This window comes from Phyllostomus hastatus, unplaced genomic scaffold (assembly GCF_019186645.2).
Source record: "Phyllostomus hastatus isolate PE091 unplaced genomic scaffold, TTU_PhHast_1.1 phas_scaffold_11, whole genome shotgun sequence".
NCBI lineage: Eukaryota > Metazoa > Chordata > Mammalia > Chiroptera > Phyllostomidae > Phyllostomus > Phyllostomus hastatus.
Genome location: NW_025334005.1, coordinates 4,977,485 through 5,004,375, shown reverse-complemented (window position 1 = coordinate 5,004,375; position 26,891 = coordinate 4,977,485). Strand labels below are relative to the sequence as shown.

The 26,891-nt window shown below is 57.7% G+C and overlaps 2 protein-coding genes across 3 annotated transcripts; one reads left to right on the top strand and one right to left on the bottom strand.

Annotated features, from left to right (window-relative positions):
- Window positions 1-19: 19 nt before the first annotated feature.
- On the bottom strand, window positions 20-11,056 carry PLAAT5 (phospholipase A and acyltransferase 5). The gene is made up of 6 exons (XM_045854747.1): window positions 10,948-11,056; window positions 10,219-10,306; window positions 8,849-8,957; window positions 3,938-4,046; window positions 1,708-1,970; window positions 20-121 (listed from the first exon to the last, which is right to left on the bottom strand). Exons 1-6 carry the CDS (start codon window positions 11,054-11,056, stop codon window positions 20-22), a joined length of 780 nt encoding a protein of 259 aa, XP_045710703.1.
- Window positions 11,057-17,164: 6,108 nt separating this feature from the next.
- LGALS12 (galectin 12) lies at window positions 17,165-26,387 on the top strand. 2 transcript variants are annotated; one of them, XM_045855191.1, is made up of 9 exons: window positions 17,165-17,488; window positions 19,110-19,198; window positions 19,309-19,522; window positions 20,268-20,387; window positions 20,970-21,008; window positions 21,628-21,654; window positions 22,242-22,330; window positions 25,462-25,612; window positions 26,026-26,387. In XM_045855191.1, exons 1-9 carry the CDS (start codon window positions 17,420-17,422, stop codon window positions 26,170-26,172), a joined length of 945 nt encoding a protein of 314 aa, XP_045711147.1. In that variant the 5' UTR covers window positions 17,165-17,419; the 3' UTR covers window positions 26,173-26,387. The 2 variants fall into 2 exon arrangements, with proteins under 2 accessions (XP_045711147.1, XP_045711146.1); XM_045855190.1 differs by lacking the exon at window positions 21,628-21,654 and having other exon boundaries at window positions 17,291-17,488.
- Window positions 26,388-26,891: the final 504 nt, after the last annotated feature.

The following is a 26,891-nucleotide window of genomic DNA, read 5'->3' as shown; positions in this document are numbered from 1 at the left end:
CTTCCCCTGCTTGGTGTTTTCAGCCACTTCTGGCGGTTGCTGGGTTGGGCCTCAGGCTCTCCACCACGGCTGAGATCATGGCTCCCGCGGCCTTCACGCCTTGCATCAGGGCCTGCTCCACCTGCAAAGCCGATCAGTTTGTGGGAAGCTCAGTGAGGACCCTAGGCTTGCACCCCGTCCCGCCCCGACCTTGCCGCTCCCCTGCAGGAGCCGGCCTGTTTGGAGGCTTTTCCCAGAGCAGGAAGCAACCTGTGCTCCTTATTTCCAGCGATCCCAGAGCTGCAAGAGACCAAGAGGAGCCAGGACTGGCCAGGAAGGACACCTGAGGCAGGTGCACTCCCTTTCCCCTGGGTGGGGCGGGGGGCACTGGGCTCCTGGTCCCCTGCCTTCCTCACAACCACTCAGCCCAGCGTCTGACCTCAAGGTGGGGCTCAGAGGCAAAGGATCTGAGAGTGGCCCAGCCACCGAGGCCCTCATTCTACATACAGGAAACCCGAGAACCGGGAAGGGAAACTCACCTAGACAATGTCACACAGTAAATTAGTGTCTGAGCTGAGATTTGGGCCCAGGTGTCTGAGGAACAAGGGCCTCTTACACTCCCTTGACTCTTGGGGTCTTCTTTGCATGTGCAAATGCTCAGGGGATGGGAGATCCCCCATATCGGCGCCCCCCCCCAGGCCCCTAGCACCGCACCAGGGCCCACGAGAGGAGGATGCAGGTGGGGAGAGGACCAGAGTGCAAAGGAGGAGGACACAGGAAGGGAGAGCTGGGAGGGACGGACAGCGGGGGAGGCCTGCGCACGGCCACTGAGGGATGGCACGGCATGGCAGAGGGAGCAAGAACAATGCTGGGAATCCAGTGTGCTAAGAAGATACAGGGAACGTGGGAAAGAACATAGAAAAATTACATGTCACGTTTAATCGATGATTTTAAAAAACCTATTACAAAGGCGATAATTAATAACACTTCCTCTGCTCTTCTTGTGGGGTTTAGTAAGGACCAAATATGAACAAGAGCAGCCCAGACCGTCACAGACACTTAGGCTTCCCAAGCTCTTTCGCACCCACTGTCCCTCATTCACTGTGTCACCGCCCTCCGTCATGGGGGGCGGGTCACAAACCCACAGGCAGTAGCACCGGGCAGCGGGTGTGGCTGAAGTCGGTAGGAGCCCAGCAGCTGCCCCGCCCAGCCAGAGGGAGTGGGCCCCGCAGAGCGTCAGCAGGCCGGGACTGATGGGCGGCTTGTTCAGCGAGGCTGGGAATCCAGGTACTTTTATATAAAATTTCTATATCGTTATTAAAAAAAAATACGGGTCATCCAAGCAAAACACGTCTGTGGGCCAGATGTGGCCAGATGCGGCCCACAGGCTGGTAGTTTGCGACTTCAGCAATAAAGTGTCTACCTCGGTGTGTCCCCATTTTGTAAAGCAAGGGACGGTGTCAGAAATATAATGACTTGACCAGGGAGACCAGGCCAACTGATGGCCAAGCCAGACTCTACCGGCGGTCTCGCTAGGTAGCTCACTGCCCTTTCTACTCCTCCAACGGCTTAGTAGCGATGAAGAGAACTGCCCAGTCCTGTAGAAACAGGGGGCCCCACCAGGGCAACGATAACACGGGACCACTGACGGCCATTCCGATGAGACGGGAGCCCCCGACAGCTCCGCGCGGGAAGCGCCACCTTCCCGGCCAGCCACCGGCGCTGTACCTGCTGGCTCCTGGGCACGCCGTAGCGGAGGTCGTTGACGAAGTGCTCACAGTTGCCGTCGATCAGGCTGTACTGCACGACCTTGTTGACCATCTGCTTCGTGCGCTGGATGATCTTGTCCACGGGCAGGGGCAGGTATGTCCCGTCCAGCTTGTTGTTGATCTTCCAGGAGCAGCCCTGCAGCACGTCCTGCAGACGGCTGTACTTCACCACAGCCCGGTTGCTGAAGATGGAGGTGATGCTGCCCGCCTCCAGGTCCTCACCTGGAGGCCAGAGGCAAACAGAAGCTGGGGAGCTGCCAGGGTCAGCAGGCACAGAGCGCTGGCTCCCTCTCAGGTGCGGGGTAAGCCGCGTCCCCCGGGGCCTCAGTTCCTCTGTCTGTACAAGGCACAGCCAACCATGGGAAGGTGGCTTAAATGAGCTGCAAAGGACTAGCTTCCCCAAGAAGCCTCCGCCGTGCCCTGCACTCCCCACTTCCGACCTCCCACAGCCATCCTTTTCTCCTGAAACTGTAGAAGTGCCTTACGGGGTGGCCCCAGACCGTGCTGTGCTGAACTGAGCTGACCCAGGGATCAAGTCCTACGATTTGAGCCTCGTTTTCCTAGCCAGACTTCAGGAATCTCCACAAACGTGTGCCGAGCACCCGTACGTGGGAGTGTCAGCGTGAGCTCCTGGGTCAGGGGCAGACGTGTGGGCCCGTGACGTGCCTCCGTCTGCAGCCGCCGCAGAGGCGCGGGAGGGACCAAGCGGTCGGGGCTCTGGATGGGACCCGCTCCCATCAACCTCCACCCAGAGCCAGTCCACCTTTCCCTCTCCTCGGATGCTGGGGTTTCCGTGGAGGGTGTGTTGGAAAGCAGGGTTCCACAGCTTTGAAAAAGGAGATGTTTGAAAGCCACTCTATCATCATATTCAGCCCTTAGAGGGGACAGAGGCTCAGAGAGGGTCAGGAACCGGCCCGAGGGGAGTGGCAGTTTAAAACCAGGGCTGCTTTTCCGCAGATGTGTGTGCGCTGTCTCCATCTGTAAGCTGCCTGAGGGCAGGTAATGCCCCTGGCTCTTTTCTTACGTATTTGAGGAAAATCTGCCAGTTTCATAAAAGCTGGCAGTAGGCAATTCAGCTCCCGGGAGGAGATGGCAGACGTCATTTCTAGAGAAAGAGCTGATGTTATAATTGTTAACAATCCCTTTGGTCATGCAAGGGGGAGGCTCCTGGAAAGGAGAGACAGAGGGGAATGTAATGTGAAGCAACGTCTACCTTCTTTGTTCCAGGAGCAGGCTTCCAGGCCGGAAGTGCGGGGTGGGGTGTGAGTGGATGGGGCAGGGGGTGAGGGGCGGGAAGAGGGGCTGCTCCGTGGGCGGTCTCAGCAAGGTGAGGGGCCGGGCCAATGGAGGCACACAGGCCACAGTCCACAGACCTTTGGTACCAGCGACCTCCTGTAATTTAGTCTTAAAACAGGCAGCACGAGCACAGGATGCAAATCCAAAAGGCACCCAGTGCTGTGGAGCCCCCTCCTTCCCCTTCTCCCAGCTCCCCCAGGTCCTGCCTCCTGAGCTGGCCACTCTGACCGATGACTCTGGATGGCCAAGTTTATACCGTTTCCCATTCCATGCTGTAACTTTCTATCACCGCCCACCTGTCATCCTCACACCTCTACCGCCATTTCATCGGCCACCAGTCTAGTCTCAGCCTTGTGTTAACGCTGCCTTGGGAAACAAAAGGAGAGCTATGTCTGCACTGGGGGTGGCGGGGGGGCACGGCCTGGGGCAGGCAGGGAAGAGCTGGCAGGCCAGGTGAGGCTGGAGGTGCCCCAGGTGGTGAGGGAACCGGAAGCAGCACTGGGGGCGGCGGGGGGGGGCAACAGGAAGCAAGTGATGGTCAGAGCAGGTGAGCCCCTGCACCCTCCGGGGGCCTCCTCGGGATCACGAGGAAGGATGTGGAAGTGCCGCCAACGTGGAGGGAGGCTCGGGTCCTCAAATTCGACACCGAAAGGAAAGGGCAGCCTCGGCGGTCGGGGGCCTGGGCCCACTCTCACTTGCGTCTCCCTTAAGGCTGGGCACACAGCGGCATTGGGTGGACAGAGACCAAGTTCTATCCCATGGTAAAGGGAGGCCTCATCATGCTTCAGGGTGTTCTATTGCTCAGGCAAGGCAGCAGCTGAGGAACTCAATCATTAACGATACGTCTTTTCCTTTTCTAACTGAAGCATCGCTATTTCAGCAGAGTGTCTTACTCGGGGGGGCCAGGTGGACCACGCGATCGTCCTCCACGTAGATGGCCCAGTGCTCATAGCCAATTCGAAAAATCTCAATCAGGTCTCCAGGTCGGGGTCTTGGTTTGCCCTGTGATGGGAAGAAATACAGTAATAGAGACAGGGCTCATGCCCGAGGAATTCCAGAGACGCTGTGTGGGGGTCAGCTACAGCTCAGCCTGAAGGCCCCGCGTCTCCTCTCTGTACAGAAACCCACTGTACGCAGCCCTGGCTGGCGTAGCTCAGTGGATTGAGTGTGGGCTGTGAACCAAAGTGTCGCAGGTTCGATTCCCAGTCAGGGCACATGCCTGGGTTGCAGGCCACGGCCCCCAGCAACCACACATTGATGTTTCTCTCTCTATCTCCCTACCTTCCCTCTCTAAAAATAAATAAATAAAATCTTTAAAAAGAAAAGAAAAGAAAAAAGAAACCCACTGTACGGAAACGCAGGCTGGAGAAAGCCCTCTTCACGCAGAGGAGCGACGGCCCTCCCCCACCTCCTGCTGTCACCCTCGTCACTAAAGGCAGCGAGGCTGGTGGCTGCACCAGTTCTTTAGGTATTACAGCCTCCTTATATACGCTGCGTGAATGACTGACAACACTGCTTTAAGCATTTCTCCTTGACTTTGAGCACCCGGTGAAGCTTTCCCAATAGAGGGCGCTGCAGGGACGTTGCAAGAAGCAGGGGCTCCCCTGAAATGTCCTCTATTGAAATGTCCTGGGAGAGGGGGTCATGATTAGTGACGCCAGTGTGGAGACACCTGGTGGAGGTCTGCCTGAGCCCCGATCCTTCTGTCCCCATAACCTTGCAGCCCCTCTGGGGTCCTCTTGATGGACAAAGTGCCCCAAAGCCTACTGCCCCTGACCCCACTGGCCTCCAGATTCCCTCTGCAGGTCCCCTGCATGGCCCTCCTGTGGCCCAGAGGGTCCCCGCTCCTCTGCATGCCCACCCCATGGGTTGCTGAGAGCCAGCTCGCCACCTACATTCCAGAGGGTTGCACATGCCCAGCAACTAAAGACCACCTGCAGCCTGGGCAAACCAACGTCCTGCTCTCCAGGGGGTGGGCTCTACTTCTCCAATGAGGTCTGGACCCTTTCCAGGTTTGTCCTTCCTCGAATGCCCGCCAGGTCCTCAGCCCTGGGAGGCCATGTCAAGCTTCCTGGTATCTTAATAATTCTTTACATTAAACTTCCCCCGTTTAACCTGCTGTGTGCTTTCCAGCTCCTGACGGGACCCAGACCGCCAATACTCTTCAAAGAGGCCTGGGGGAGAGAGCCTGTTCATCTGAGAGACAGCGCGTGTGCACGGCACCCAAAAGTTTGTTAAGGGGGTAGGTGTGTCTCATGGTAAGTGCTCTTACCATAATTAAAAAAAAAAAAAAAAAAAGGAAAGGAAAGGAAAAAAAAGCAATCCCAGAGCTGTGGCCACTGTAAACCCAAACTTAGAAAAAAGCTCATATCCCGCATCCCTCTTACTCCAGCAATGTGCTCAGCACAATAAAAACATAAAAACGCAGACTCAGTTCTGATGCCCGCCCTGCTCCTCCTCCCAAACTGTCTCCGCGTTTGCGCCGGGTGGTGCTGGGAAGACGCCCGGCTCACGCCTTCCTCCTGGAGAAGCAGGCATGCTGGGAGTCAGAGCCAGGCAGAGAGGCAGGGACCGCCCCTCCCTCGCATCAGCTGGACAAGATCGTTGTTGCTGCCCCCGAGTTTGCAACAATTTCCCCAGCTGGTCTGGTTTCCATGAGGCTGTAGCTCTCCCCGCAGTCCCCAGCCTCACTTCCCTGGGTGAGGACCGGCATTTGCCAGGGCGTGAATTCACGGAAGTAAAAGGGGCTTTTCACTTGTTTCTTTTGACCCTTTTCTGAGACATAATTGACAAATGCACACAGTTTAAGGATACAGTTCAACGACTTTTAGTAAATCCACAGCAGTTGCGCAAGCTTCACCAGAGGCCTATTTGAGAACCTGTCCATTATCCCTGAAAGATTCCTCAATCCATCTGCGGTCAGACCCACGTCCTGCCCCCAGCCCCGGGCAACCTTATACCCATCAGCCATCACTCACCTCTCTTCCCCTACCCTTCCCCCAGGCCCCAGGCGACCACCAATCTGCTTTCTGTCTCTCCAGACGAGCCCTTTCTGGGCATTGCATAGAAACGGAATCACATGTCATGGGGTCCCCCCGTGTCTGGCTTCTGTCACTGAGCAGAAGGGCGTCGGGCTCATCCGTGCTGCACTGCCCTTCTGTGGAGCTGCTTAAGCTACTTTGCTCTTTTGCGATATTACTCTGGCTAAAGGAAAGTAAAGATGATTTGAATAAATGAAAACTCACACCATGTTCATGGACTTGAAAACTATCATGATAAGGTGGCAATGCACCAAATGGATCCATAAATTCAACACGATCTCCCCTTGAAATACCAGGAGCCATTAACAAAAATAAATGGACATGGGGATCCTAAAACTTAGTGTGGTGGAGGGGAGGCCTTTCTGGCGTGAGCGAGACAGGAAAGGGGAGGGGGGGGAGAGGAACTGCAGACCACAAGGGCGGGCGCCTCTTTCAAGGTATTGGCTGCAAAAGGGAGGAGAGGCATTGGGTGGGAATGAAGGGGAACAAGGGGTGAAGGGAGGGAGTTTTCAAGCTGGGAAAGACGGCAGCACGGGTTCAGTTCTGCCCGTGAAGCTCCAACGGAAAGAGGGATGTTGAAGATGGCAGAGAAAGAAGAGTAATCAGCCCCCAAGGGGTCCTGACAAAGTGGGAGGGGCCAAGTTCAAAAGCACAGAGTCGGCCTCTGCAGAGAGGCCAGGGAGGGCCTCTCCCAAGAGAAGACCTGTGTTTGTCTGCTCTGGCTGCTGTACAAAGTGCCACAGGCCGGGCGCCTTAGACGGCAGAAGTTTATTTTCTCACCATCCTGGAGGCTGGAAGTCCAAGATCAAGGCACCAGAAGAGCAGTTTTCCTTCTGAGGCCTCTTCTCTTGGCTTGTGTGCAGCTGTCATCCTGCTGTGTGCTCCTATGACTGTTTGTTTGTTTGTTTGTTTTTGCGTGTGTGGACAGGGGGAGAGAGCCAGCTCTCTGGTGTCTCTAATCTAATGCTTTCAGATGAGGGCCTCACCCTTAGAATCTCATGTAACCTTCATCATGTCTTCCAAAGACAGCCATGTGTGGGATTAGGGACTCAACATATAGACTGTGTGTGTGTGGGGGGGGCACATATATTCAGTCTGTAACAACGGTAAGTGCCGCCTGGTGAGTGCAGAGGCCCTGAGGAAGGACAGACTTGGGTTCATCAGAAGTACAAGAAGGAAGCTGGCATGGCTGGTGCCGAGTGAACAGGGAAGGGGAGTGACACAGGATGCATCTGGAGATGACAAATAGATACAAAGAAAAAGAGGAGAGAATGTGGGCACGGAGAGGGGGCATCTGGACCCATGTCCACGGCCAGCAGTCTCTAAGGCCTCCTCTGAGGAAAAGAGCTGGCTGGCGTTCCTTACGTGCTAGGACCTCAAGACACAAATATCTCGTCCGCCCGATCTTGTCATCAGTCCACCCGGTTGCACACAGCAGTGAGGAGTTCTGTGTGTTTTCAAGGGCATGCGCACGGCTTGGCGAAAGCAGCAGAAATAGGAGCTCAGTGACTGACTGAAGGGATGCATCCGGGGCCTCAAAATGGCATGGCAGAGCAAGCAACCTTCAAGAAGGCGAAGGGTGAACACCCTTCAGAGATGCACATGCAGGCCTGAGTTGGGTGAAGAGGAAAACGGAACAGCTTGAAGTGACACATATGGAGCGTTTTTGTCCCAACCCCTAGAACAGGGGAAAGGGAATGACCCATGTATTAACGATATACACAGTTTCATGCTGGGAGTGGCGATGTGGCTGCTCGCACATTGGAATGGAGGTTCTTATCATCTTCTTCCTCCCTTGCCCCCCAATAGCCCATGAGGACCCCGTGGGCCAAGACCCTCCTCCCAGATCTCTGCTGAGGAAAGAATGTTAGAGAAGTAACGCTATACAGTCCAGATTTCACTGTTCCTGAGTAAAACCCTATTCATCTCTTACCACATTTTTTGCCTATGATGCTATCAAATGAGATCCCCGAGCCCACCCTTAGAAGTGCAGGTCTGCGTACATTTCTGTCCTAAAGGACTCTTCCAAAGTGTTGAAGGCGGCAGCCACCCTGGGTGACAGAGGCGGCGGTAGCTGTCTGCGTCAGTGTGCCGCAGGAGGTGATTTCACAAAGTATTAAACTGAAAGCACGTGCGAGGATATCCCCCAAGAGGAAACATAGGTCTCTACAAAGACTTGGGCACAATTGTCCGTAACAGTTTTATTTGTAATAGCCAAGCAGTGACCATAACTCAAAGAACGGAAAAGTGAGCGTCCGTACCGTGGAACACCACTCAGTAGTCAAGAGGAATGAACCACACACAGCCGTAACTCCAAGGAATTAAGTAAAGTTACGAGAAAGAAGGCAGACTAGAAAGGGCCCGTATGATATGATTCCACTTATATAATTGTCTTAGAAACGCACACAAGTCTATAGTGACCGGAAGCAGATCAGTGGTCGCCTGGGGATGGGGGCGGCGTGGGGAGGCGGAGGGACTTAGGAAGGGGAACAGGAAGTCTGAGTTGTGGGGAGGGCTTCACGGGTAGATACGTATATCAAAAACACATTCAGCTGTATATTCTAAATATGTGTCGTTTGCTGTACGCCAGATGTAGGCATGTCAGTTATACCTCCATAAAGCTATTTAAAAAAAATTAAAAAGGCATACAGCCAACACCCCAAATCAGTATGCAGCTCACGCTGCCACACAGTCTAAATAAAGTAAAATGCAGGGTGTGGAGAAGAAGTCACCAGGGCCGCCTAGGGGTCTGGTCACACGCACCTTGGCTGCTGGCTTTGTCAACTTGCCTGCGGTCTCGGACTTCAGGGACACGCTGGACTTAGTTCTCTTCTGGGTGGGGGCGGTCTCCGAGCTAACCCCGGGCTTCTCCCTAAACGGACGTGGTGATCATACAGTTAACAAGGAACACTTCTTCACACTTACTGCAAACCCTGTGTTACTTCAGATTCGTGGTTTTAGGAGAGCTCTCGGGTTTGGGAGTCGAGGAAACCTTTCCCCTGGGGCTTGCTCCTGCGATGCCGTTCACTGTCATACAGAATAATGGCCAGTTACTGCTGCTTTTCAGCCCATTGTTCTAAAATGCGAATGATAATAAGGAGTAGCTCTCAGAGGTTTTTTTTTTTTACTTGCTAATAATCTTTTTTAAAACGTTATCAAAGTGATACTTGCATACAGCTTTGAAAAAAACGATAACTGTATATAATGGCTTTATAATGACACGCAAGAGGCCTCAGGTCCTCCTCTGGCACTCGGGTCCGACTGCCACAGGCAGGCCCCGTGAGGTCCTGAGCTGTTTCTTCCAACAGGTAGGGCCATATTCCCCAGAAATCATGTTGGGCCACAACACGGTCACTGCAAGTAATGTGACAGAAGTCGGTCTACTTTCTCCTTGGATGAAACATGCGGTAGGAGAGGACTGGACCCGAGACCAAGAACATGCTTCTTGGGTTGAAATGCGTTGAAGCCGAAGAGACCTGGGTTCAAACCTGGCTCTGGCCCGTGTCCGAACCTGAGCTGGTCAGTTAACCTGTCGGAACTCAGTGTGATTGTCTACACAACAGAGGTGGTGACATTTGTCTCCCGCAATTGTCAAGAGGGTTACACGAGGAAGCAGACGTTTGCATCGGCATGTTACCAATGCAACAGGGCCCCTTCTTTGTCTTTCTCCAGCTTGAGCTCTTCTGGAAAGTATAGGACATGGGGCTGGGGGGCGGGGGGTGGTTGTCGGTTTTACTATAGCTCCACTGGAAACTTGCAGCCCCTCGGAATTTTAAAAAGAGGCAAACCGTGTTTCTAATGAAAGCCAGCTGAGGGCATTGGCTGCCTCCTTCGTGAGTCACCCACTGGCAATACTGGAAGGGCCTTCCAAAGCACTTCTGTCCTCAGGGCTCTGGAGAAGCGGCCCTGTGGCCAGGCATGGCTGCGAGAGGCACCTCCTGCCAGCGAGTCCCAGGCCCGGTCCCACTCTGTCGCTAGGACCACACCTGCCTCCTACTTACGGGGTCGGTGCGAGGCTGGTCTGCACAGAAACTCCACCAGGATTTGTTTTGCGCAACTGCCAGCAAAACCCATTCCTCGAAAGGCTCTACCACCCAAAGACCCAGCCAGTCCTTCCCTGCAAAGAGCCTTACCCCTTCTGGAGGCTTCTGCCCAGTCGTAACGGCCCTTGTTTTGGCTGCTTGGGCAAGACCTGGACAGACACTTGGGATCCCACGCGTTCTATTTCAAGGGGAAAAAAAATGCCATTTAAACCACACTTGCCTTCTGTGGCCAGGAACGGGTGTGTGTGTGGGGGGGGGGGGTGAAACCTGGTGAGTGGGAGTTCAGGCGGTCACCTTGACAGTGAAGGTGGGCTGGGAGCTCTAGTCCCGACCCTGAGAGGCTGGCTAGTCTTTGATCTGTCTCTGGGTGAATCAATGAAGGGGGTGTAGGACCGGATGCTGGAGAGGGGGACCCGGGGTCAGGATCCCTGAGAGGATGAGGGAGTCAGAGGAGTCCGTCCCAGATCGCAGAAACCTTGGGGCTAAACCCGAGGGCGGAGGCTTCTGCGGAGACTCAGCCCTTCTTTACCTGCCCCCGGGGCTGCCGCCGCCTCTGACCCCCTCCCCCCTGAAACGCAGTGGGAGGGTAGCTTCTGGGTGCCTGCCTCGCTCTGAATAAATTAACGGTAAGCGATCATTCCGAAATAGTCACTCGTGACGGTTAACAGGCATTTCGCACAACCAACGCACGCCTGCAAGAAGGGGTCTTAAAGGCAACATGGTGACTTTTGTGGGGCCCCGGCGGCGCCGCGCCTCGCGGCTCGGTTAGGAGGGGCCCCGTCCCTGCGGGCCCCAACTGGGGAACAGCTGAATGTTGACGGTCCTCTGGCCCCATACCTGCCGTTCCCGAGGCCGGTTTAGGGCAGGACCCGTGGGACCTAGAGGAACGGAGCCGGCCCTTCCTCCGGGAGGCGGGGTTCAGGCCCATCCCCCTGCTGCGGACCGGCGGGTCCCCGGGCCTCGCAAGGGGCGTTGCTCCAGGCCAGTTGCCAGTGGGCGCGGCCCCAGGTCCCCCGGAGCCGGAGCTGGGGGGTTCAGTGTGCTGGGGGCAGCGCGGGACGCGCACAAACGACAGGGGCGCGCGGGGCCCTGGGTCGAGGGGGGCGTGCTGAGCGTGTCGCCAAACAGAGAGGGCATCAGTAGGGCTCTGCGAGGAAAGCCAGGGAAAGGGGGTTAAGAGATTATTCGAGGGGTGCAAGGGAACGCAAAAACAGTTGGCTGAAAAGCTCAGAGGTGGCGCGTGATGCGGCTGGAGAAACTGAATGTCGCGGAGCAGACCCGAGCAACAAACGGAGAGAGCAGTGGCGGCCGGATTAGGTGGGCCCGGGAAAGGCCTCGCAGGAGTTAAAATCTGTTATTCAGACATTTGTTTAGATTGCCTGCGTGTGTGTCCCTACTTTTGCTTATCAATCCTTTGTGCATCGCAAACCTTCCCTCTGAATTCATCTGTCTTCTTCCTAGAACAGAACCCCTGCAGGTCCTATAGTGAACGTTAACTCCTGGCTGGTGCGGGCGGAGCTCAGATGAGGACCCAGAGGTTCTGGCGGCATCGTGCCCTGAAGCTGAGGGGGAGGGGGAAGAACCACCCCTGGTCCAGGCTGCCTGGCTGGGCTTGGGCCGGAAGGAGAAAGGACTTCTGTTTCTGGAAGGCCCCCACGGAGATCCCAGGGCCTCTCTGAAAAGGTCCTCAGTGGCAGAGTGTGGAGCAGCAGGGCTGTGCGGGCACGCTGTCCCTACCAAGGCCACAGAGGCAGAGGGCCCTGCGTTACGGCTAGAACCACACTAGAGGGAGCCCCAGGTGGCTCCCTGTGTGCGCTGGGTCTGACAGCCCGGCTCCTCCTCCCTACCCCGCCCCCTTCCGTCCAGGGAACTGCAAGGAGGGTGCCCCAAGGAGCAAACCGCTGGGCCACCTCCAGCCTGTGAAGCCATGCATCTCTCCCAGAGCAACGGGGCGGGAGTGGGGGTGGGGGGAGCCCCAGCTGCACGCTGCCGAGGTGCCGTGCAGGGTTCAGGGGGTTCTTTGGTTGGTTGGTTGGTTGGGGTGTTTTATGTTCATGCGGTTTACTTTTTATTATTGAAAATCTCACACACGGATGAAAGTAGAGGAAGCAGAATAACGGATCCCCGTTTACCTCTCACCAGCCCCTCCGATGACCCATGCAGAGTCAGTCCCCTTCCATCTACACCCCCCACTCACTTCCCCTGCACCTGTTTTTCTGGAGCACGTGCCAGAGTGCATGTGGTTCCATCTGTAAATACTTCCAGGCACATGTATCTCTAACAGGTAAGGAGTCTTTCAAAAGTCAAAATGACTACAATACCCTCAGCGCATTTAAAAACATGTTCTAGCAGTTCCATAACGTCATCAAACAGCCAACTTTCGTATCGCCCCGATTGCTGACACAATTTTTAACTGTTCATTTGAAACAAAATCCAAATAAAGTCCGTCAGTTACAATCACTTGATGTGTCTCTTAATTTTTTTAAATTGCAGCGGGAGGCAGCTGCCTCCAGCCCGCAGACGGCCCACACTTTCCGGTTTCGTGTGGCCTGAGAGCCAGGAGTGGTCTGACTCAGTGTGAAATGTTTTTAAAACTCCAAGAAGAATGTTTGTGGGATGTGAAAATCCTACGAAGTCAGTTTTCAGCACCCATTAAGTTTTACTTCAATGTAACCACGCCCTTCATTTACCTGTTGCCTGTAGCAATGTCCCCCCCGCCTGGGCAGAAGTGACTCCCGGCTGCGGCTGAGGCACCCGAGACTTTCCGGCCTTCAGAGGCTCAGAGATTTACTGCCTGGCCCTTTACTTGGAGAATGTCTGCCAACCCCCGCCCTATAGGTTTCCCCTCCACACTTTTTTTCCTGTAACTTTTAACTGGAGAAACTGGTTCCGTGGCCCTATAAGTCTCCCATGGTCTGCATTCTGCCGCCGTAGTGCCCTGTGTGCCTGTGAACCACTGGTTGAGTCATCAGACTCAGTCCGATTCAGATTTGATGACTTTTTTCCCAGGAGGATTCCTGAGCGGTGACGTGTTCCACCCTCAGGCAGTAAACGTGTTTGGCTTCTCTTTCTTTTTCTGACACAAACAGATGTTGAGGACCAGGGCTGGACTGGATTGAGCTGCAGGAACCAAACATGACGGGAAGTGACAGGAACGGGCTGAGGTGTCAGCAGGTCTGTGCCCCAGCAGGGAAGAGAGAGTCAACCTACGCAGATGAGAGCAGTAGTTGGAAAAAACTCAGGCTGCTTTGGGTGCAGAGTTGACGCTCCACACTACACCATGACCCACGGGCGAGGGAAAAGTTGGGGAGTGAGGGGGTTCAGAACAGGTCTCCCCCAGATGTGCCACTTTGACATGTGGATTGTTTTGAGCTGAAGGCCACCGAGACTCTGCAGGCTCATGAGAAACTCTTAGCTCCTCCTCCTTAAAGAATTCGAATTTGGAGTCTTGCCCATAATGAGAGTCATCGCCAGACATAACTTCTCATGACTCACCTATAGGTAAACTTCTCGTTAGAGAAGTTTACAGGAGTTTACCTCTTATTGTCCTGCAAGGGCTTTCCTCCCCTCTGAAGCCCCAAGTCACCTCATCTCATCCTTAGCTCAGAAAGCCACACATACACACAAAAGTAGTGAAATGTGGTTATTTCTCCTGGTTACCCCGTCTCATGTGGATTTAATTATTGAGCCACCCACGAGAGGGGATTTTTTTCCTCCCCAGTAGGCTAGACATCAAAGTCATGAGAGGCGCTGTGTCAGCCTACAGGGCTTGTGGCTGATGTTTGGTCTTGCCCCCATTCTACAATATTTCCTCCCACGTGGGTCCATCTCTGAGGGGGAAAAGGGAGTACAAAGCAGCTGGCGTTGTCCTCCTACTTGTCCCCCCACAAGTGTGTGTCCCCTCTCTTTGCTGAGACTGGGAGTGCCCTGAGAACCGGCCTGAGGGCTGCTCCTGCCCCCTGACGACCTCCGCCCCACTCACCAGCAACGGCTGGAGCCACCGAAACTCACTACAGGGCAGAGCGGTGCTGAGTTGTTGCAACTGCTTTCTCCAGAATGTTTCAATGTGTGTTCAGGCAACCGCGTCTTCATTCCTTCACCAACACCAATCGAACATCCCGTGTCCAGGCTCCGCCCAGACCGATTCCTGCTCCCCCACCTCTCCAAAGTGGCCTTGAACGCGGTGAGCCAGCTCGCCACCCTCCAGGTTGTGCCTTCAGCTTCCCTGTTTCCCCTTAATGCCATCGGAATATTCTCGGTCCTTTGGCCCAAGATGTCAGAGGCAGGTGTTTCGGAGCCCTTTCCCCTGGCCTCTCTTCTCAGGTTCTGTCAGTTCTTCCTGCCTGCTGCTTCTGTGGACTCTCTCCCACTCTGTGCCAGGACGATGCCACGCGGGTGCCTCGTGACAGAGGATCCATGGACTGAGACGGGCCTCGGCGCTCACGGTCAGGGACTGGGGCAGAGGCCGCTGGCTCAGAGGATGGGTAGGGCGGGGGCACCCGGAGACCCCTGACGGCGGATTATGTTTCCCAATAAACCGGTCCTGGAGAGATACAGGTAAAACTGCCTCACTTACACTGTGTGGCCGGTGAGAAAAGTAAGTTTCTGCTTGGGCCACAGTGCCACCTCGGCTGGGGGAGAGGCGGAGAAGGAGGAAGGGACTGGACAGGAGCCGTAGACGCCCACTTGTTACAGCCATTCCGTCTTTCAGTGCACCGTGAGCACGTGCTCTGGGTCGGGCCTTGGCTCGGCGCTGGGGGCGTCGTGGCTCGGCGCTGGGGGCGTGAGAGCACACCTGCCCTCCAGGTGTGTGCTTGTGGAGCTGACACTTGGAGAGCAGGGGCGGTGGGGGACAGACAGCAAACAAGACTTGACTAGACAGTGACAAGTCATGTGCGGTAGGGGCTCTGACAGAAAGGTCCAGGCAGCAGGGAGCTTGGCCAGGCGGCAGCCTGGGGAAGAGGTGGAGCCTGCCCTGCCGATGCCAGGGTCAGGGTCAGCCCTGTTCTGGACCCTTCCCCAAGGTGCCCCTCACTGTGGCTCAGGAGGATCTGCCCTCCCCCAGCGCGGCAGACCAACAGACACTAAGGCCCTCTCTTATTCTGGAACCTCGTCCGGTCCACGGGCCCTGAGGGTGCGGCAACCCAGGGTCACCTTCAGCCGTCACCGGCCCGCACGCCGGACTGTGGCAATAGCCATCGGTTTCCGTTATAGCCACTCCTCTGTGACGGGCTGAATGGTGTCCCCTTCAAACTCGCATGTGGAAGTCCTGATGCGATTCAGGGGTGTGTTTCTGGGGTGTGACTGTGTTCGGAGGTAGGACTCTGAATGGGTACGGAGGGCTCAGGGGCGGGTCCTAGGCCAGGATGACTGGTCTTCTCATAAGAAGAGGTCAGGACACAAACCCCCAGACCGAGGGGCCACCCCCTGCGATCCCGGGAGGGAGGCCTCAGAACCAAAGGACCTGCCAACACTTGACCTTGGGCTCTCAGCCTCCGGAAACGGTGAGGAGTTACATTTCAGTGGTCTAAGCACCCCGTCTACAACCTCCTGGGAAAAGTAACCTAAAACTCACCCCGCCCTGAGTTCCGGACAGGCAGGGAGGCTGGGAGGGGAAAGAGGGGGTGGCGCACTCGCCTCACTCCGGAAGAACGGGGCCGGGAGACTGGGAGCGGGGCCCAGGTCTGACTCCCAGCGTGGGGCTCCAGGCCCCTGTCCAGCCGGTTTCTCCACCTGTGGTTTCTCCTCCCCCCACCCCCCCAACCCCCACACTGTACGTGGGGTTTTCTACCTGAACACACCTCGGATCAAATTTCTCCACACAAAGCACTTTCAGGAGCCCAGCCCCACCACCCCCGAAATGTCTGAGCACACTCCTTGGCTCGCTACCTGCAGCCCTGCCGGTTAGGACCTAAGGCAGCACTTTGCAAACGTTCCCATGCGTTCATTGTTGGAAGTCCTGGGCAGTGCATTGAAATGCATATTCCTGGGCCTGAGCTCAAGAGATCTCTTCTCAGGTCCTGGGTTGGGGCCCTAACACTCGCATTTCTAACAAGCTTTCAGCGGATGCTGCCTGCCCTTGTGCAGCAGCTAAGATGCCTCCCCTCCCCCCACGGCCGAGGCACTGCTGGAAGGCAGCCCTCCTTCAGAGCAGCCCCTTGCTCTCCCCCAGCACCCCCTGCACGGGAGCCTTTGCCCGGCCTGGCCCCACCATGAATCCCTTGCTGCCAAGTGTGACGCTGGTCAGACCCTGGAACCTCCCAGCTCAGGACAGAGCTGAGCAGCTGTGCTGCTTTTCACAGGGAGAGACTTGTCGGAATTCCAACCAAACCCCGGGCCCAGATGCCTCTATTCTAAAGGGCCCAGGCGGAGCCTGATGAAAATGCAGATCTCTGTGTCCACCACCCCCTGGCCCGCCCGCGGAGAGAGACCTCTCTTGGAAACACACATCTCTCTATACACAGATAAGTACAGGGAGGCCCAGAGAGGGAAAGTGACTTGTCCCAGGGTACAGAGCACCTTAGAACCGAGGCTGAGCGAGAACCCGGGTCTCCACCGGTGCAGGTCCACCGCCCCGCCCCCACACTGTGCTGCGCTGCCTTTCCCGAGCCTAAGCGGGCTGTCCCGTCTTCCTTCCCTTTTCTCACTTCCCCCTACCCCACTTTCTCGTGACACCAGCTGGATCCTGGCATTTCCAGCTGGTGCTGAAATGGAGCCCCAGGGAACTGGAAAACTTACAAAACTGAGAAGAGTGGGGAAAAGGGCAAAGAAATGAGGGAGAGAGACGAAAACCTTTTGAGGGAGGGTCCAGGAGGGGAGGAGAGAATGGGAAGCCAGTCAAAGGTGTCTGGGAAGCTGGGGGCGGGGCCACCGCACCTGCCTCTGACCAGGGAGGGCTCAGAGGGCAGCCCAGGAAACCAGCAACCTTCCCTGGCCCCCACCCAGCCAGCATCTGCCCGCACCCACGCCTGCCACCCAGTCCCTGAGGCGGCCAGCCGTGTGCTTCAGACCCAGAGGGGCTGGTTAGTTAGTTGGTTGGTTAGTTCGCGCGAGTTTCCTGTCCCCGGGACGCGGGTTGCTGCCTCAGCCCCAGTGCGGCGGGTGGGCGGAGAGCTGGGGTGTGGCCCCAGCCGCAGACTTCCACCCTCCCGGGCGGGCTGCACATGGCATTAGGTCTAACAGCTGGAAAAGCTGCCCCCGGGCACTGAGGGCCCTGGGAAAGGTGAGTCAGCCCCGTAGGGCAGGGCCCTGGATCCGGATCAGCAGCTGGAGTAGAGGCGCCCCATCCCCCATGTCACCTGGAGAAATACTGGACCCGCTTCCTGACACCTTCATCCTGCAGCCGCCAGTCTTCCACCCGGTGAGCAGCCACCCGGGGCTGGAGGCTCCCAGGACTCGGGGCGTCGTCCTTCCCACTGGGGCCCGACTCCCAGGTGGTAGGCAGAGGGGCCCTTGTCCTTGCACCCAGCTTGCCCAGCGTCTGCCCACGGGCTTGGGAAAAGTGCCCCTGAGCTTAGCAAAGCGCTGACCAGCTAATTCCCACTTGAATGTGAGTGACAGCTGGGCTCCCAGGGTCTTTGCTTGGGAAATAGTAGATCCTGGAAACACAGGGCTGTGTCCCTGCTGCAGGTGGGTGACTAGGAGGATCTGGGGGAGGTCATGGGGACACTGAGCACCTAGGAAGGGCAGTCTCACCTCCAGCCCAGAAGGCAGACAGGTGGGTACTTCTGGCCCAGGGGTGGGGCGGGGCTTCCTGGCCTCCTCCCCCTGCTCAGTGCCCGTGCAGATGCTCCGAAGCCCCGCCAGCTGCACCCTCCCACCAACGAGCACTGATTATCACTTTCCCTCTGCTTGGCCCTCTGCTGCTCAGTGGGAGGGACTGCGATGCTCGGCGCAGCTGAGCTGTGGGTGCTCTGGCGTCTGAACCTCTACACCTCCCCAGGTGCCTGAGTGATGGGGCGAAACAGCTGTCCGGGTTGCAAACCCTCCCCAGTCTTCAGGCTGCAGCTCCCACCTGGAGGGCAGTGCGGTTGGGTCTCGGCTTCTTCTAGGAGATTTGGGCTTCGGCAGGCTGCTGGGAGGGGGAGAACCTCTCGGGAAGGCTGGTCTTGTGACATTGCTCGATGTGCACCTGCTGCTGCGCGTTCACATTCATCCCGCAGACACCTGTTCAGAGCCCATCTGTGCCAGGCTGGGCACTGAGCCCACAGCAGGGAGAGACAGGGCTTCCGCTTTCAAGGCCTTGTGCCCCCCGGTGTGGACGGCCTGCCACACGTCTCCCCGGAAGTCTGCCAGCCAGCCAGCCAAGGGGCCCGGAGCATGGGGACAGGAGAGATAATTCAGGCACCAGAGTGCATGGTGTTTGAGAAGACGTCAGGAGCCTGGAAAGCCGAGTCCGATTTCACGGGGTGTAGGGAGAGCAGAGGAAGCAGCCCCAGAGGAGGGAGGAAGTTGTGAAAGTGTGTGCTGTGCTATAAGAATGCCGGGGGACTTCTGTGCGGGGCGAGGGGAGCCTGGGAAGCTGGGCCGGGCCACTGGGAGGTAGGCATCTCTCCAGGCGTCCACAGCAGGGGCCTCTGGCAGGGCCCGGCTTGTCCATCCTTCTGCCTCCCAGGTCCCGGGCTCTGGCCAGCGCACAGTCCTCAGGAAGCCCGGACGGCAGACTTCTGGAGGCCAGGGTGGCATCCAGTGGACAGCGAGCCTCACTGGGGAGTGCAGCTGGGCTGGTGCTCCAGGGGGCAGTGGAGCTGACCTTGGCTTCCCCGGGACACATGTGGCCCCTTTGACATGTGAAGGTCCAGGAAAGGGGACTAGACAAGGACATCATTTCAGAGAAAACTAATTTTTCCCCACAGGACTTTTTCCGTTTGGAGCAGGAGGATCAAGCTTTCTTGTTCTTCTTCCCTCCCCACCCCTCTGATATAGGGGTCCCTTGGCCTTGTCTCCACCCCTGTTAAGGATGGGTTTCTCTCTTTGTGCAGGTGGTTCCTTATGTCACAACGATTTTTGGTGGCTTACGCGCAGGCAAGATGGTCATGTTGCAGGGAGAGGTCCCTCTAGACGCACGCAGGTAAGGGAGCTGCTCCACGGGGGTGCTGGGGCTCAACCCCAGAGGCACAGAGCTGGGAATTCTGGGGTCTCTGGCCGGAAGCACTCTTGGAGAGCCTTCCCTCCCGCCAGGTTCCAGGTGGACTTCCAGTGCGGCTGCAGCCTGCATCCCCGGCCAGATATCGCCATCCACTTCAACCCGCGCTTCCACACCACCAAGCCCCACGTCATCTGCAACACCCTGCACCACGGGCGCTGGCAGGCTGAGGCCCGGTGGCCCCGCCTGGCCCTGCAGAGGGGAGGCGGCTTCCTCATCCTCTTCCTCTTTGGAAATGAGGAAATGAAGGTGATCCCAGGGGCATCGGGTGTCTAGAACTTGTGGGAGGGGTTGAGTGCCAAGAGGACCAAGGAGCTGCCCTGGGCCCGTGGGGCCCGGTCCACACAGCTCTATGGTGCCTGTCCCCAGGGAGGGGCCACGGCCACAGCCCCTGTGTGTCTAGGGTGCCCGCATATGCTCAGCCTTGTTCTGAGCCCTTAAACATCAGCTCACGGAGTCCTCCCAACAACCACAGAGGAAGGTACTTTCCTTCCCCCATCTCACGGCTCGGGGAGCAGGGGGCAAGGAGAGAGAACTTGACCTCAAGGCCTTCACTGCTGATGTGACTCCTGCCAGAAAGATGAGGGGGCCTTCAGATGTCTCCAGGGGGAGGGAGCTGGGAGGAGCCAGCAGTGGAGGGAGAGCCCACGGAATAGGGGTCTGTACAGCCTCCTGAGCCTCCGTGTCCTCACCTGAGGACAGGAAGATGCCGAGGCTGCTGGCAGGTCTGTGGAGGTGAAATGCAGGGCAGCACCGTGGGGAGGTGCTGTCAGGGGCAGGGAGGGGCCTGAAAGGTGCCTGGGTTCCCAGGCCCACTCAGCCACCTGCCAGGCCCGTCACTTGCCAGCCCTGTCACTTCATCTGCAAAATATACCTGCCTCAGAGAGCTGGGATGGAGGGAAATGAGGGAAATTCCGGGTAAGAGAGCTCACCGATGCCTGGCATGACCTCAGCCACCGGGAGCTGAGTCGAGGCGGCCCCCGTGTGTCTCCAGGTGAGCGTGAACGGACAGCACTTCCTCCACTTCCGCTACCGGCTCCCGCTGTCCCGTGTGGACACGCTGGGCATATTTGGGGACATCGTGGTGCAGGCTGTTGGATTCCTGAACATCAACGTAAGTTCCCTTTGGGCCAAGACTGGGTGGCAGTGACCTCTGACTCCCTCTGACACCTGCACTGGCCCGGGCCCCCCTCCTGCCCCGGATAAGCCCTGTCACACCAGTTATGGCCAAGGTGGAGGGTTTCTGTCCAGGTGTCGGATATGAGTGGGGCGACGGGAAGAGAAGGTGACCATAGGAGGGGCCCAAGAGCCTGGGGCAGACGTCCGTACTGGGTGTGGGGTCAGTCCAGAGGAGGAGCAATGGCCGGGAGGCGAGTCACTTGGAGACTTAGAGCCCTGGGGCCCAGACCGGGGCTGGCAGTGTCACTCTCACTTGAGGAGCTTATTGAAGTGCCAGCTTCGGGGCCCCACACAGATGCTGCTTCAGTGCACCTGAGGCGGGCCTCGCCGTCGGAGCGTTCACAGCACCAGGTGTGAGGACCACCGACGAGGCCAATGGGAGAGTGAGGAGCTCTCAAGGCCAAGGCAGCCTCTGCCAGCATCCCGGCACAGGCAGGGCAGGCCAGGGCCAGATAAATGGCCCCCAGGGCCTGCAGCCACCCTGAATCCTGCTGTTGCTCATTCTCTTTCCCCACAGCCATTTTCAGAGGGCAGCAGCGAGTATCCTGTTGGGCACGTGAGTCTCTGGGGAGCAAGGTGGGCCCCTTGACCCAGACATAGGAGCTGAGCCCCTGGTTCTCCCTGCCCCAGGGTGACCTGCCCCTCGCTGGCTGGGCTGCTGCTCCCCTTGCTCAGGCCCAGCTGCCCCTCCCTCATTGCATGGTTGCCAAGGACACGGCTGGCTCTGCCGTGGTCCCTGGACAGCCTGGATGTCCTGTCCCAGCTTGTCTGGTCTCTTGCTTGGGAAGATGGGTGGCAAGGGGCGGGGGCAGGGCGGGCTGCCCTGAAGCGGCAGGCCCAGTATTCCTATCAGAAGGTCCCTGTGGACTGGAGCGTCCCATTCGCAGAACAACTCCATGAGGAAGCTGGGGGTGGCCTGCAGGGCAGAAGGGGACATGAGGCCCAGGCACTTGCCCAAGGCCACACGGGGAGTGAACGACAGACCCTCGGGCCAGTTCTCCCCATTTCCCAGAGCTGGTGTCCTTCTGAATCCAGAGGGGCTTCCGTCATTCACCCGCATTGACTCCGAGAGACAAACCCAGAGGTGCCCAAGGTCTAATAATAATGTCAAGACATTCCTTTTCATTGAGCCAACATCACGTGACCTCCGCACCCCTTCTTCCCGTCCCTGACAGCCTTTCCTGCCTGGGAGCCCCGGGCTGGTGAGTGACCTCCCCCTTGTTCTGGAGCAGGTGGAGCCCCATCCCAGGTCAGGGGCACCCCCACCTGGTGGGAACGCCCCAGCATTAGGGTCTTCCATTCCATCATTGAAAAGTGCAGGCTGTGGGTGCAGGCTGAAGCTCCAGCTTCATTTGGCCTTTTCTTCCCTTCCTCTGCACACAGTTCTTTGATACTCCTCTGTGCCAGGGTCAGTGTCAGGCTCTAGGATGGAGGGGCTGACAAGCCAGTCCCCAGGCCCCCAGTTGCTCACAGGCTGGTGGGGAGGCGGACCAATGAACAGGCCACTGCAGTTCGGGGTGCAGGGTGGGGACACACGTGGCGCTCACAGCACAGAGGGGCACCGACTGCAGCCTGGAGAGGCCGGGGGTCAGAGTGCAGGGGGCCAGGCTGGCAGCAGGTGTTAAATAAATGAACAGAGCTGAGTAGCTCCCACACACCCCTCCCCCCTGCAGGCGGAGAGGCAGAGACTTACCTGCTCCAAGGCCCCCATGCCCCGACCCCTAGGGCCAGCAGCCTCCCTGAGCCCCTCTGTGAGTCAACTTCTCAGTCATCTCCCCCATTCCTCCAGGAGGTGCCCTGCTCACACCCCCTCCCCCAGGGGCTCTGGCCGGGACAGGTCATCGTGCTGCGGGGGCTGGTCTTGCCGGAGCCCAAGGAGTAAGTGTGCAGATGACGGGAGGGCTGAGCCTGTCTGTGCCAGGCAGGCGCCAGCTTTGTGCACATTGCCTCTTCTGGCCCCAAAGCCACCATTTAGTCCCCAGTTTACAGATGAGGAGACAGAGGAGTAGAGAGGAGGAGTAAGCTGCTCGCGGTGGCGGAGCTTGTAAAGGGCGAGCTGGGTTGCGGACCAGGGCTCGTCCTACCTTCGAGGCCCCCGCAGCCCCGATTCCGGAGTATCTTCCATGCCTGTAAAGCTGGCCAGGCTGTCCCAGGGGCCTCAGGAAAGGCCTTTGAAAGTGGAGTTGGGACTGAGACCCCGACAGAGGATGTGACCTCTAACGGTGACACAGTGCAGAGTTTAGGAAGCACAGCCAGGCGGCCCCAGAGGAGGCCTGGTGCTGGGAAGTGGGGACTTGGAGGGACACAGTCACCAAGCATACAACGAACTCTGCCTAACTTTTCCCCCAGGGGGCGCTCCTGCTCCCTTTCCCAAACCTGCGGTTCAAAGCCAATTAGACAATGGTCTTTTCCTTCCTTCCTTCCTTCCTTCCTTCCTTCCTTCCTTCCTTCCTTCCTTCCTTCCTTCCCTTCCTTTTTTTTTTTTTTTGCTTCTTTTTATTTTCCTCCCTCCCTCCTTCTCTCCTTCTCTCCTTCCCTCCTCTTTTCATCTTTCTGGAATTGCATTGCATTTCATGACTTCTGGGCCACATTGCCTGCCTGGCTTTGACCTCTGCTGAGGACACTGCTGCTCTAGCCATTCCTTGTCCACTCTGTGCCACTGTTTCTTCGTCTGTAAAAGGGGGTGATGACAGTGCTGACCCCAGGGGTGGTGTAGATGCTGGTCCCTGGGCAGGCACACAGCAAGGGCTCCACAGAGGGGGCGGCACCAGCATTCTCTCAGGGGCGGGGCTGGGGAGTAAGGGGCCCGCCCTCTGCTCTCCCCCTCTGTCTCCATTGGTTCTGTGACTGTGTTTGAAGTCACTGACCTCTCTAAGTTCTTGCCCTGCCCACTCCTGGATTCTGAGGCAGGCACAACCCCCAAAGCCAGGCACCACTGGGTTGGATTCCTGGTTTTACCTCTTATAAACCGTGTGGCCTCAGGCAAGTCACTGCATCTCTGAGTCGGGAGTTCTGAGTTTCCTCATCAGGAGAAAAAGAAGGCAAGACACAATTCTAACCCTAGAGAGCAAATACAATGGTTCCCAGCCATAAAGAGCACCTTCTCCTGCTCCCCCAAAAGCTCAGGGGCATGAGGCCAGGTTCATGTCCAAGCTCAAAGCCGCGTGGTTATTAACGACACAGCAAGTCATTCAACTGCTCTTTCTTCGCAAGGCCCATGAATTCTTGTGCCCTCAGAGGCCTGACGGGCCGCATAAATAGTGAGGCACCAGGTTGGGAAGCTGGGGACGTGGAAAGAATATTTCCATAGACCCACTCACGTCAGACCCGATTATTTTTAAAGAGGAGCTAGAAGCCATCTTTTATATCCGCTCTCTCAGTGGTTGAATGGGGTGGGACTTTAACGTTGAAGGGCAGAGTGGCCCAGCTAGACCATTTCTGCAGGCCAGTCCGGCCGTGGGCCACCGCCATTGAGACTTAGCACAGTGTCTGCAAGAAATGCTGCTGCCACCGCTGCCACCAATGTGATTTCCAAAAAGCAGCTGTGGCTTGAACTGGACAAATGGGATGAGAAGCTGAGGGCTCAGGTGCATGTGCACACAAATTTGTCCTCCTTTAGCCCTATCCCCAAGCACTGAGGGTAGGGGGGTTCGGCTGTGGCCCCACAGAGCTCTGGCCCAGCTGCCCTGGGGGATCCAGTACCCAGCTCAGGGCTGTGCTGGACCAGGCCAAAGTGGGGGACCCTGAGGCCTCCAAGAGTTCTCCAGCCAGTGGAAAGACAAAACCTTTTCTGGGGAGGAGCTTGGGGGAGGGGGCTTGGCCTGGGGCTGGGGACTCCATGCAGAGAGCCCTCTCCAGGGTCCCTGCCTTCCAGACTTCTGCCCAGCATTGAGCTCTTGCTGTCCCCTCCCCAAGCTGGAAATGGAGAGAACCTCTTCCTGGAACAGAATGACCAAGGCAGGCCTTTCCCGGGCCTTTGCCCCCCACCCCGCTCCTCCCTACCCACCTGAACCTGCGTCTCCTCCCCACTCACCCACTTCCTGCCCAGGGCTCAGTCAACAGCTTCTGGGCTGTTGTTTCAAACAAAGTGACTCTGGAAGCACCCCCCCCGACCCCGACATGAAACAGAATCTTGCAGCCCTATCAGAGAGGCAGGAGCCAGGCAGCAGAAAGACCCCCAACCCTGGGGTCCTGAATCCTGGTTCACACTCCACCTGAAGCCCCCACTCTTCCCGGTAACAGAGGACGTGCTTTAACATCCTGTCCTCAGCGAACTGCGCTGGTGGACCTCAGGCCCAGGGTTTCCGGGAAGAGTCCAGAGAAGCAAACCATTTGCGTCTGTGAGCACCTAGAGTGGGCCAGGTACTTGCTAAATGTCACCAACATTACCTCCTCCGTTCCCATCACTGGCCCTGAGAGGCCCAGGTTGTTTTTAAACAACCTGTGTGATTTGAGGGCTTATTCTATACCAGCTGCTGTTCTAATAGGAGTTGACCATGTTAACTCATTTGATGCTCACCGCAGCCCCAGAGGCAGGTACAGCACCGTTGTTATTCCTACATTACAGATGAGGAAACGGAGGCACAGAGACGTTGACCTGCCCAAGGTCACAGGGCTAGGAAGCAGCGGAGCCAGGGTTGAGCCCAGGCGGCCTCGCCCTAACCCCTACGCTGTCTGCCAAACGCTGGAGACAATGCTGGCACATGGCGCACAGTACACACTACCATTGCTCACGTTATAATCATCCTTGTTTTGAGGAGGGGAAACTGAGGCTTGGGCATGGTCATTTGCTCCCCGTGGTCCTGCAGCCAGGGAGTGGCAGGGCTCTCCTCTCTGAGCTGTCAGGTGTCCGAGAGCTGGACTGTGGGTGTGGAATTTGCCCACCCGCCCCCACATACACCCCATCCCTCCCTTCAGGCCCCAGCGGCCTCAGCCCAGGGGAGTCGGGAGACAGGCCCCGGGGATCCAGAACCTGAACGCGTCTACTTCCTTCCCCTCCCTCCCCGCAGTTTCACGCTGCGCCTGCTGGATGAGGCTGCTCGGGCTCCTGTGACGCTCAGGGCTTCCTTTGCGGACAGAACACTGGCTTGGGTCTCACCCTGGGGACAGAAGAGGCTGATCTCGGCCCCCTTCCTATTCTACCCCCAGCGATTCTTTGAGGTGGGTCAGAGCCCAAGCACTCCCATCCGGGGCCATGGGGGGCGGGACCATGGGGGGTGGGACCATGGGGGGCGGGACCATGGGGGGCGGGACCATGGGGGGCGGGGACATCCTTGGCCGGACCTTCCTGCCGGGCTCTGAACCCTCCGCCCTGATGTCCCAGGCACTAGTTACTGAACAGCACCCCCCACCCCGCCGCCGATGACTCCGGTGTGCGCCCAGGGTGGGGAACCTTCCTCCAAGGGAAGCAACCCCTGCTGCAGATGGCAGGACTGAGGCCCAGCCCTGCGAAGTTCCTTGTGGGAGGACTGGGGACGAGCTGGGGTCAAGCGAGGGAAGAGGGGCTCGCAGGGTGGGCCATCGGGAGGAGGCGGAGCTCCATCCGGAAGAATCGTCCCGCCCTCCTTCCGCAGGTGCTGCTCCTGTGCCAGGAGGGAGGGCTGAAGCTGGCGCTCAATGGGCAGGCCCTGGGGGCCACCGCACTGGGCCAGCAGGCCCTGGAGCGGCTGCGGGAGCTTCGCGTCAGTGGCAGCGTCCAGCTGTACTGTGTGCACCACTGAGGGAGGGACCCAGACCCAGCCCACACCCAGGGCCCCACGGTCTGGCCTCTGGCCCTCATCCAAGTGTCTGGAGCCCTGAGCAGAGTCTGCGGGGGCTTCGGGCCCCAGGGCGGAGGGCAGGCCCAGGGCACGCAGGCTCCTCCAGCTCTGGACCGCCCTCCACCAGGACCCAGGGCCGGGCCCTGTCTTCTTCCAGGGCCTAGACAAGGAGGCGGGTTTTGTAAGATAACAAAGACACGCAAAATAAAGTGTCTTAGAGAATTCAGACATTTGTGTCATTGTCATCTAACAGCCTTGGAGAAAATGGTCCAGGCCGGGGGCCGGTCCCTGCCCCATGGACCTTCAGGGTCGTCCTTGTCACCATCCCACGGTGCCCCGGACCTCAGCGTCATCTGCGTGGCTCTGCCTTCCAGCACTTCCCTGCCCATTTCACGCTCGTTGTTACCCGGCGATGTGGACGGAAGGAGGACGAATCGTGGGGCAGACTAGCAAAGTACTTGTCAGCTGTCACCGAGCTGGTCTGTGGGGACCCGGAGTCGGAAGCTGCTCCTGCGTCTCCTGGTCCGTACGCTCGCTCAGGGCTCCCCACGATGGTCCTTGTGAGTCCAGTTCCCAAAGCATGCAGCACTGACCCAGGAGGAGAAAACCCAATGTGGGCCCAAATCCTGACCCCTCCACAGGCTCCGAGTTCACGGGTTTGGGCGAATGCAGGGCGCTCG

Coding starts and splice junctions, on each gene's coding strand:
- PLAAT5 (XM_045854747.1), bottom strand. CDS start 11,056: ATGGGCCTGAACCCCGCCTCCCGGAGGAAGGGCCGGCTCCGTTCCTCT. Junction 4,047..8,848: donor TGACAAAGCCAGCAGCCAAG/GTGCGTGTGACC, acceptor TTCCCATCACAG/GGCAAACCAAGACCCCGACC. Junction 122..1,707: donor GCGTGCCCAGGAGCCAGCAG/GTACAGCGCCGG, acceptor TCGGCTTTGCAG/GTGGAGCAGGCCCTGATGCA.
- LGALS12 (XM_045855191.1), top strand. CDS start 17,420: ATGTCACCTGGAGAAATACTGGACCCGCTTCCTGACACCTTCATCCTG. Junction 19,199..19,308: donor GTCCCTCTAGACGCACGCAG/GTAAGGGAGCTG, acceptor CCCTCCCGCCAG/GTTCCAGGTGGACTTCCAGT. Junction 21,009..21,627: donor GCGAGTATCCTGTTGGGCAC/GTGAGTCTCTGG, acceptor CGTCCCTGACAG/CCTTTCCTGCCTGGGAGCCC.